Genomic DNA, 11,260 nt, shown 5'->3' with positions numbered 1-11,260 from the left:
CATACTATCTAATATTTGGTCCAAATTACTCTCTGGTCAAAAACTTTTAACTGACCTCTGTTCCACCGGGAACCCATATTTGGTAGGTGTTACCAGGGTAGATCTAAGACCCTTAAAGTCCATACGCTGTTAAAAAAAATGCGTTCTGAAAAGGCTGATGTCTTTCCTGTTTATCTGAAGAGCTATAACACCAGAAGTACAAGGAGCGTTTATATGATTCTGATCTCTGGGTTCCCACTTGAAAGGTCAACAACCCTTCTGTTACTAGAACAGAAACGTAGATAAGACTCATGACAAACAGCCGAAAGGTGACAACAGAATCTGTACAAGGCACCAGCATTCAGTAACCAAACGCTTCTCTATAAACAATGGAAAAAACAGTTCCAAAGCAAAGCAATGGTTAATTCTATCGCGGGTCTCTCTCCTCATTTTCATCTTTTCTCCTTACAACAAAGAGCTTCCATAGCACGTCAGCACCCGCCTTATGTCAAATGTAAATGGAATCAGATTTGTTCAAACAACAAAATTCATAACAAAATAAGCTATGTACCTCTTGCTGTTTCATAAGTGAAATATTCCCCTGGATACAATCTATAAAAATCTGTTTTCACGTCCTTTTTCCTCGTTTCCCCAAAACAATGGCGCGGTTATAATTTGTTTTAAGAGCATAGATTTTTAGCTTGATGAGGACACACAAGAATTTGTATTAAACAGAGACTGCATGTGAAAAAAAGATGCCAAAGTAGGACACAGAAAGCAACTTTGGATCAATTATGTATCCACTGGTGTCCCATAGTCTCCTCAGTAAAATGTCTATTTACAAGAGGTTTGGATTTTTACTTTGTTGGTTCCGCAAACACCATGTGCTCAGTTTGATGACAGACATTAGTTTCAGGCTGTCCCCCACATCGCGTGTCCCATAACCGAGCCCAGGGCCCACTGGGCTCCTAGTCTCTTTATGAACACAAGTACCTAAATCTTGAATTTCACAACGCATTTACCGGCTGAGCGAGGGTTAGCTTGATCTCTGCTGCCACCTACAGATCAAACTGTATTTCACATCGCGGCAGCACGAAGACATTGAGAAACCCTGTGTGTGTGTTTCTAATGACTGAACGCAGGGGTTGAGGAACCCCACACCATAACCTGTCTCAGGAAGAAAAATGGAGTGTTCCTCTTACACCATTCTGCAGGCGAGTTTGCCTTTTTATTATAAGACAACAGATAAAAAGGAACCACACAAAAAAACGTATAAGGCGGACACTCTTATAACCACCACCCAGGTTAAGAACTAGGCCAGCTTCCCCAGACCCTCCATGGACCCGTCCTCATCTGAACCTTTCCCAACCATACAGACCAGGTGAGTTTTAGTTTTCCATGTGGTCTAAATAATTCCATCAGAGATGGATGAGTCAGAGCTGGAACCCACCAAGAAGCTATCCCTGTGGGATAGAGCGGGACTCAATGGACCCCCCACCTTGGAACGGATGTGTCAACTTGCTCAGATGCTTCTTGGAGGGAAGACAGCAACGTGGAGGGATGGATGTCTCCATGGCATTGCTTTGCGTCTGCCCTCGTGCCAGTGACTGCAGCCCTTGCCTCTGGAGGCCTGTGAAGCTGGGAGCAGCCATGCCCGGAGCTGGTGACTGAAGTCCGGCTCGGTGGCCTCACCCAAGAGGGGTGGGAGACAGTATCTGCATGGAATCTTGGACAACTGTCTTTGCCTGAATTAGAGGCACTGGCTGGGCTCCAGGGCAGTCTCCAGCTGCCCCACAGACACCAGGGTGCCAAGCTGCCCCGAGGTACTGCTTTCCGGCGGGAAGGTGACCAAGTCTGAGTTCTTGTTCTCATTCTGGTCACTGTGCTGCTTTTTATGGCATCGCAGAGAGTCATCCCTGACAAAGGCAGCGCCACACGTCTCACAGCGGAAGGCCCTCTGGGTCACTATTTTAGCCACATGCTGGGAGCTGCCCTCTCGGGGCCCCTCTTTGCCCTGCGGGGCTCGGTTCTCCGTTTTGGCCTCATCCCGGTGTACCTTGTCAATGTGCTTGGCCAGGCTGCTGGGCCGCTTTGTGTCAAAGCTGCAGAAGTCGCACTTGAAGGGACGGTCCTTGCAGTGGACCCTGCTGTGCACGCGCAGGGCGGCCGCGCTGGAGCAGGAGTAGCTGCACTCCGGACACTTCTCGGGGTGGTCAGCCTGATGCAAACGGCTGTGCTCCAGGAGGTCAGCCCGGTCGCGGCCCTGGAAGCTGCAGTGCAGGCACTTGAAGGTGTGCTTGATGCGGATGTGTGACTTTAGGTTCGCTTTCATGGTGCAGCGGACGTCACAGAACTCACACTTGAAAGGCTTCTCCCCCGAGTGCACGATCATGTGCCTTTTCAAGTCCGAGCTGATTTTGAACTTGGCGCTACAGAGCCAGCACTGGAAGGGGGTGTCCCCTAGCAACGGAAGGTGTGTTTCCATTAGAGCAGGCAGGCAAAACAGAACTCCCCCCAAACATGCGTCAGAACACGTGGCAGCAAAGGGACAGCTGGGTCTTCTGAACTCCAGCTACCTGGAGCCTCCTAAGAACTCCATTCACCATGTTTATTAACGTTGTTAATCCTCACAACAGTCCTATGAGTGGGTACTATTACTCCTCCCATTTTACAGATGGGGTAACTGAGGCTCAGAGAGGTCAAGTTACTGACCTAAATAGCAGGGATTTGAACCCAGGCATCATAGCATCCAAGTCCACACTTTTCATGAGGACACTTTGATTTTGAATCTAAACTCTCATTTAACCTGACATTCCAAAATTGAACATGAAAAAAGAGGTGCATACAATGTTACATACAACTGTTCCAAATCAAGCTAAGATTTATAAATATGCTTACTCCAGTGCTTAAGCTACATTGTATCAGTTAATTGGCTTGTTTGACTCTTTAAAATTTCACAACTACAGACTGAATTTTATTTTTAAAAGCAACACATGAATCTGGCAGCCGGGGACAAATAACGAGAAGCCATAGATAGCCTCCTGCGTACCCCTGGAGACACTGCTCAAGGTTTTTCATTTTTTTGTAGGTTGCTGCTTTAAATATCATCATCAGTTGACTCTAAGCAAAGAAAGGAACCTCCCTTATCCTACACATGCATCCTTTCTCCAACGTCCTCCTGCATTCTGATTTCTACTCTTCCAGAACTACGCTCCAAACTATTAGCTTCACAACGTTTAGTCCATCAACTTAAAAGGTTTTTTGAGGATTCCCTCCTCTCGTCAGGAATAGCTTTATTTTTACATTTAAGCTCAATAACATCTGCATTCTGACCTGTGAATTCTCATGCTTTAACTATTTGTTTTCAACTTTAGAGTCAAGCTACACTAAGTCCTCATTTAATGTCAATAGGTTCTGCAATCTGAAGCGAAACAATGTATAACAAAACCAATTTTACCATAGGCTAATGGATGTAAGTAAGAGTTATGGCATCTTAACAATGTTATAAAGAAACAATGTTGAATGAGCTGATGTTATTCCAGGACTTGCTGCACATTTTGGATTATGACTGGGTACGAGGTATTCATCACAACCAACTACTGCACCAGGATTACGGTACCTCCTTACAGGGTCACTGTCACATCTGGGCCAGTTGATAGTGTTGCTAGCATCAAGGTCAAATTGATCCTCTTTTCTTACATGTTCTTTTTAGGCCACATTTTATCCTGTTTCTTTACAAGACTGTGTTTTTTGAGAAAAAAGAATCTCACCATGATCTCAAAAGTCAGCCAGTCTCTTAATTATGGAAACTTACATGGAATTTCTAATCGATTTCCTGAATTTCTGATTTATTGAATTTTTTTCTCTTAACCTTCTATACAAGTATCACCCTGAGATTTCTTTTCCCTTTGTTGCAACACCAGTTAGCCATATTTAGATATTCATATATCAAATATCTTATGTCAATTTTTTTTCTCCCTTGTTTTGCTAGAGTACCTTCCGGTACCTTTCACTAGAATGGTGGCTGGGCGTAAAGTCTGACTCCTGGCATACATTTGTCTAGTCCACTTTCATACTTGAGACAGTTTGGCTGGGTATAGAATTCTATGTTCGAATTCATTTCCCAACTTTGAAGGCACTGTTCCACTGTCTCCTAGAAGCCACTAATACTGAGAAGTCTGTTTTGGTATGGATTGCTCCATCCACTCCCTTGGCCCTGCTTGGCATCTTGTGAGCCCTTTCACTCCCATGGCTCCTTAGAATTGTGAAATCCTTTACTCATTTTTCTCATTTCTATTTTGTGTCTTCCTAGACCTTGTCAGCAACCAGATTTCCAGCTTCTCATTCTTTCCCAGTTCTCCAATTTTTAAAAAATTTTTTCTGCTCTCTGGGATTTTGTTTTAACTTTATAGCCAGCAATCCTGGTTTTAATTCATACTCCTTTGTTCTCACTACCTTTTCATAGAACTCTTCTTGGATGCAATATTTCTGCCAGTGGGTAGATACCACTTAGGATTGAAAAATTCTTGTCTATTATCCAAGTACTCTGTTAACTCCTGGATTGATTAACTTATTTGTTAGACTTGGTACATTTTATACCATCATTTCCCACAAATGATTCATAATCCATAGTTGACACTTTAGGAAGAGTGGATTGGTTTTAGGATTAGGCATTGGTGTCATAGATTTTACTGCCACTAGGTAGTTTGGGTCATTTTGACAATAGACTTCAGCTTCTCTGAGCTCTGTGGCCTTGGTAGTCCATGTGCCAGTTTCAAGTCCAGAACTCTCAGGGCAGCCAGATATTGGCTGGACAGATCAGCTCTCAGCTGTATGGCTGCCTCCCATTTGACTGTTGGGAGAGTTTTCTTTACTCAATTTTAGATATTAGTATATCCCCGTATGCTTTCCATCTTCCATGAATTCACTGAAAATTCTCATTTTATGAACCTCTTTATGAGCCTCCCATGCCCATTTTTCTGTGCCATGATGGGTTGGTTGGTTCTATCTATCAATCGATTATTTCAGTGGGGTCTCACAAAGAAGGGAAGGAAAAGCTACTTGCAAAGTCTATTTTCTACAACTAGAAATTTGTGACCTGCAGTTACATTCGACTGATTTTGCTACATGTTTCTGAAGCAAGCTACGCAATCAGAGTTTCCGTTAAGTGACTGAAACACCTAGTTTATACATCAGACTTTTATTCGCAGTACATCTTTACTTCGTGACTGCTGTATTGGGTATGCATCCCCAGCCGTCCTATCTATGGAGTCAAGTTAGAAAACCCAGCTTCAGACTTTCACATTTTACCGGAAGCTCTTGTCCTGGCCAATGAAAAACCCCAAGCATCACAATCACCACAGAAATTCCAACTGTCTTTACTTAGCCACCAAGTTGTGTAAGCTGCTTGTATTTTTGGTAAATGAAGGTTAAGAAAGTAGAGACTAAGTAAGGCACAGAGGTCTTCCAGGTCAGGGACTTACCTGTATGGGATCGCAGGTGGACGGTGAGCTGGCTGGAGTTGCGGCTGGCGTAGGGGCAGAGCTGGCATTTGTACGGCCGCTCGTCGGAGTGGATCCGCAGGTGCTTCTTGAGGCTGCTGCTGTCCACGGCAGCATAGTCACACAGGTGACATTTGTGGGGCTTCACGCTGGTGTGACACCGCATGTGCATGGTCAGGTTGTCCTTCCGGCTGAAGCACTTGTCACAGAACTCACACTTGTGGGGTTTGTCTCCTTCAAACACACAAAAGAGTCAAGGTTTTAAGGGTTTCTCTATCAAGATGACTGCGAGGAGATCTGACCAAAACGGTAGCCTGGGTACGTGCGTCTACCTCTTCTTTCTGTCCAAATGCCCAGAGATAGGAACATACTGAAGTGGAGATTAGCACACTGGGAGACAAGAAGTTGTACCATGCATGGATGGCTCAGAAATTCTGAAGACTCCTCAGGGACAGATTAGATAAAATCAGATGGAAGGAGAAAATCATAAGCCAAACCCTATCTGGGAAAATGAGAGTGGTTATAGGAGTATTCAGCATCAAAGGTGGCAGGTATAGGTGTCTCAGAAGAGCTTTCTGGCTCACTAGGTTCATGAACCACATAGAGATTGGTCAGGTGGACCCCTTCCCTCACTTGTACCAAGTTGCAAGCCGCAATGGTAACCCCACTCCAGGCTATTGGGAAATAGGGGGGCTTATACCAGAGAAATGATGCGAAGGCCCCAAGTAGGTAGAGATACTCTGGAAAACAAAGAGCCCTATCCCAGAATATCTCCGTATAAAGTGTTCCTTTCCTCCCCTACAACCACTTTAGACTGATCACGTCCACATAAAAATTAATCTACCCAATAACCAAATGCCTGGGGAAAAAGTCAGACCAGGAAGACATGCCCAACTCAAAAACTTGATGTTATAAAACCAGTTTTCATTCCCATAATAATTTCCAGTCTCCTTTTATTGTCAAAATAGAATTTCCAGTACGTTGACTAGCAGAAAGGATGTCAAAAACATGACCAGAAGTAGAAGATGGAACTAAAGAATCTCCCAGAAGGCTGCCCCAAAGGACAACAGGGAAAGTCCAAGAAAAGACATGAAAGCTAGTTCTAGATTGTCCAGGTCAGAACAGAGCAAATAATAATTTCTTAACACTAAAGACGGCCACGGGTGCTAAGATGCCTTATCTAGAGGTAGGGTGGCACAATTTCAGAAGCCCAAGAATGGTGAGCTCTTAAAACTTGAAGAAAAATGCTCAGATCAGCACACAGTTCCTCAGACAACACTGGATGGTAGCAAGATGGGAATAATATCTGCAAAGTTCTATAGAACTTATACAGAATCCTACGCTTGAACTAACATTCAATGGAAAGAGGAAACAAAGCCAGTTGACATATGACTCCGGGTATCACACTTGAACTGTGTATACATTAGGGGGAAAAAAAAAAAGGAAATGGATATACTGTGGGATATATGAAAGTAATGAAATGGAAACTATTGCTTCCAAACCACAAGAGAGAACCAAACAAAAAACAAAACAAAACAAAACAAAAAAAAAACAACGGGCAATATCACACAAAATAAGGTTAAAAAAAACAACAAACTAAATGTAAGTATGCTAAAAATTTCAAAAAGAAGTCAGCTTAATGCTTTTAAGATACCTTAATACCAATGACATAAAAATAGAAAATGATAGAAAGATATTATAGGGAAACAGGGAAATGCTAAAAGAAAGTGAGAGTATCCATTTCAGAATTAGGCAAAATACAAATCAGGATGAATGCCACTAAAAATTTCATATTTGAGGTAAAACTCGCCAAGTAGACATGAATCAAACTTTTATGACTCTCACATGGTCTGCTCAAGTGTTTTCAAAAAAGGCAGCTTGCAAGTTGTAGGACATATTTTAAAACAACCTTTTTGCTCAAGAATCCAAATCAGATTTCAGACCTCCTAGAGAGAGATGCGCAGTGAGAGCTTCATGTATCAAAACCTACAGCCTATCACTTTTCAGAACAAAGATTATAGACTTAAACTCATTTTTAACAAGACTGAAAGCAAGTGAACCATACGCAATTCAAGCAACTAGAAGGACTAAACAAAGACTACAGCACTTGATCAATAAAAAAAAGTAAAATATGGTTGTTAGAAAGGAAGGTTTGCTCACAAAGAGAAGACTCCAATAGACAAGGATTTTCAGTCTCGACACTATTGCCATTTTGGCCAGGTAATTCTTTGCAGTGGGCTGTGCTATGTATTGTAGGATATTTAGCAGTATCCCTGAACCCTTTCCCACTAAATGCCAGTAGCACCTCCCTCCCCAGTTGTGAGTGTCAAATATATCTTCAGCTATTGCCAAATGTCCCTTGTGGGGGGAAAGTGAGGGGGGAAAATTGTATCTAGTTAAGAACCATTCCAGTAGACGCTGGAAAAGAGAAAGGGGACTATAGATAGACAAAGTCAACTTTATCCCAATAAATTTAGAAGATTCGGTAAAATGATGGTCCAGGCAGATATAAAATTACCAAGTAAAATGGATCAATACCAATTTTAAAAATTGCTATGTCAGAGATTCACCCCAAGGTAGGTTATTTACTGTTCAAATATTTGCTGTCCTTCCCAGGAGAATCCTGCTTTCTTGTCCCAGTAGCTGCAGGCTTGGGCATGTGACTTACACTGACCATTAAAATATGATCAAATCTGATAAATCACTGGTAGGCAGATGCTTTTATGAGCCAGTGTATAGTCTGCCACACTCATTTCTCTTGCCCAAGATAACCTGTAACATTTCAGATCAGGGGATCTTAATTTGGGGCTTGTGGATAAAATTTAGAGGGTCCAACACCTTGTATGGGAAATGATGACCTTTTTATTTCTACAACCCCTAACTGGAATTTAGCATTTCCCCCAATTATGAATGCACTCAACAAACCACACTCAACACACCACACTCAACAAACCAATAATGGTACCTGAGACCCTCGGGAATAGACACAAGCCATGTTCCTATCACGTTATACTTCGCTGCTGTTCTCAACGTGTCATGTATGTTCACCACTGCTTCACAATGAAGGTAGTTAGCAGAGCAGCGATGAGATCCTGATATTAAATGCAGGCCTTCTCAGTGCCTCTGTGAATACTAACCATGTGGGGATGGAGAGGGTGTCACTAAAATGCAGATATGTTTTCCAGCGTTGAGATATAACTGACGTATAACACTGTGTAAAGTGTACCAGGGGATGATTTAATGTCTGTATATGTTGAGAAATGATTAATTAACCTTATCGTGGTAACACCTCCATCCCCTCAAATAATGACCAGTTTTTGGTGGTGGGAACATTTAAGATCTCCTCTCTTAGCAACTTCCAAGTACATAGTACAGTATTGTTAATTATAGTCATCATGCTGTATAGTCGATTCCCCACAACTTACTCATCTTATCACTGGAAGTCTGTGCCCTTTGACCAACACCTCCCCATTTCTCAAGCCAAACTTACAGAAACAAAGTAAAACGCTGTTTCTGACTTAGTGGGTCAGGGTGGGGCCTGAGATTCTGCATTTCTAACAAGCTCCCAGGAGGGATGCTGACATTTCTGGTTTTTACCACTGTGGGTAGCAAGGGTTTAGGGTATTAACATACCACACGCTTAAGACTTTGATAGCAAATGTACTGAAATAATCTTTATGTGATTTTTATTACATTTAAAAACTTTACTCTGGGAAAGGTCCATAAGTTTCACAAAAATTGCCAGCAGTCCAGAGCAGATAAAAGGTCATGCATGCCTTTCTCTGGTGTGTTCCCGACAGAGGCTGCCCTACCAGCTGGGTCCTGGAGAGAAGCCCACAGCACAGAGCTGTGACTGACTCTGGGGGATGCTGGGAAGAGCAGAGCGGTCTTCAGTTGCCACTGACATTGCTATTATCATCACAGTCTAATCTACAAGCCCTCTCCATCCTCTGACAAAAAGTCATAAGCAGAGAGAGTATTGGGGCATGTTCTATCAAATTATGTGGGCACGCTCCATCAAATTATCTAGAAGCGTTTCCACATTCAATTAACTCTTTAATAGCATAGGGAAAGATAAAAAAATGCATCAACTCACTTCATGATAGATTAACCCGGGTATCAGTGCCAAATGAAGGAATACAAAGTAGGATTAGAACACACAAACATTGTACGTCAATCTCCTTTACGAGGTTAGATAAACGCCACGGGACCATCTTAAAAAGGAGCAAAACATTTGAAATTCAACCATCATTCTCCATTTAAAAAAAAATCCCTCCGCCCCCCTCCCCCCCAAAAAAAGAAAAATGTGTCAGAAGGCTAGGAAGAAGAAACTTCTTTAACATGACAAATGATCTCTAAGAATTCTAGGGACTCTAACCACGAATAAATGACGCTGACATCAAAGCATTCCTTTAGAGCAAGGAATAAAATATGGGTGGTTTACTCTCACTGCTACTCTTCAACTCTGACCTGAAGCCCCTGGGCCAAGCCACTCAATCAAGGAGAAAGAGGAAAAATCATTATTTGCATAGGATAGCCTCCTTAGACAATCTGAAAGAATGAACTGTTAGAATCAATGAGAAGACAGCAAGGGGCCTGCCAACAGCACTCAAAATTCACGTTAAAATAGCTTTGCTACTATCAGCGCTCTATCAAGTTTCTATGTCCCTCTTGCTCCCACAGCCCCAATCCCAGGCTTCTCCCTAAAGATAACCACATGCTCTCTGAATTGGGAGGTGGAGGGAGGGAGGGTGCGGTGATGGTAAAATTAAATGCCAGGTGATACGTGGTCTTCTGAGATTCACATTTTAACACAGCACTGTCAGATAGCCTGATGAAAAACCTACAGTGTTTGTGTTTCATTTGTACTTTATTGCTTATGGGCTTTTCATGTGAATGTGGGCATTTCTATTTCTCAGATGACGGCCTATTCGTATCTTTTCCCACTGGGTTATCTTTGAAGGGCAGGAATCCTTATGTGTCCTGAAGGTGAATTCTGCCCTCTTGCAAATTTCTCCTTGTGGGACGCTTGTCTTAACTTCTTAGTGGTATCTCGTTACAAATTTTAACTTCAGTCACATTTAATCTGACTTGTGGTCCTTGCTAATTGTTTGCCTGTCTGCTTATACCATAAATTTGTCCTCCTCCATTTCCTAATTATAGACTTTAAGATGTAACTTAAGTTACTATATTTGGAATTTGTGAATGGCGAGGTGAAGGGCTATAACCTTTGTCCTAATAGGCTGCTAACTGTCATGGTGCCACACATCAGCGTGCACCCATGCCTCCACTGACCTGAAATGCCACCTTTATCAGGTGTTAAATTTGCACCTACACAGGTCTGTTGCTACATTCTATTCCATATTTATTCCAGTTCTACCGTGTTTCCCTGAAAATGAGACCTAGATGGACCATGAGCTCTAATGCGTCTTTTGGAACATTATTAATTTTATTATATTATTATATTTTATTATATTAATTTTTGCTCCAAAAGGCGCATTAGAGCTGATGGTCTGACTAGGTCTTATTTTCAGGAAAACACGGTAATATCCATACTGTTTGAATTATAGCTTTATGGTATTTTAATTTCTGGGAAAGCAAAAGGTTTTGTCCTGGTTTTGGGGCTACTTTTGTGCCTCCTTCTCTCTTCCAGATAAATTATACTATCCAGAAAGCAGGTGGGACAGTGGTACGGAAGTAGAGGTGGCAATTCTTACAAGCTTGTCAGTGTAAGCTTTCAAACAATATAATTTATTCACCTTTTACTGGAATGATTAAAA

At 42.2% G+C, this 11,260-nt stretch overlaps 1 protein-coding gene across 2 annotated transcripts in view; it reads right to left on the bottom strand.

Annotated features, from left to right (window-relative positions):
• Positions 1-1,171: 1,171 nt before the first annotated feature.
• The window catches only part of ZFP64 (ZFP64 zinc finger protein), a 74,701-nt gene continuing 64,612 nt past the window's right edge, over positions 1,172-11,260 (bottom strand). For both annotated transcript variants that reach the window (XM_019726073.3, XM_019726075.3), the window contains 2 exons: positions 5,463-5,714; positions 1,172-2,439 (listed from right to left, as the gene is read on the bottom strand). In XM_019726073.3, coding sequence (XP_019581632.3) covers positions 1,730-2,439; positions 5,463-5,714 — 962 coding nt within the window. In that variant the 3' untranslated portion in view covers positions 1,172-1,729. The remainder of the gene's footprint in view (positions 2,440-5,462; positions 5,715-11,260) is intronic.

Source organism: Rhinolophus sinicus, chromosome 13, assembly GCF_057876585.1.
Source record: "Rhinolophus sinicus isolate RSI-liver-muscle chromosome 13, RSI-T2T, whole genome shotgun sequence".
Lineage (NCBI taxonomy): Eukaryota > Metazoa > Chordata > Mammalia > Chiroptera > Rhinolophidae > Rhinolophus > Rhinolophus sinicus.
The sequence above is the reverse complement of the archived record's forward strand: the minus strand, read 5'-3'. Positions and strand labels throughout refer to the sequence as shown.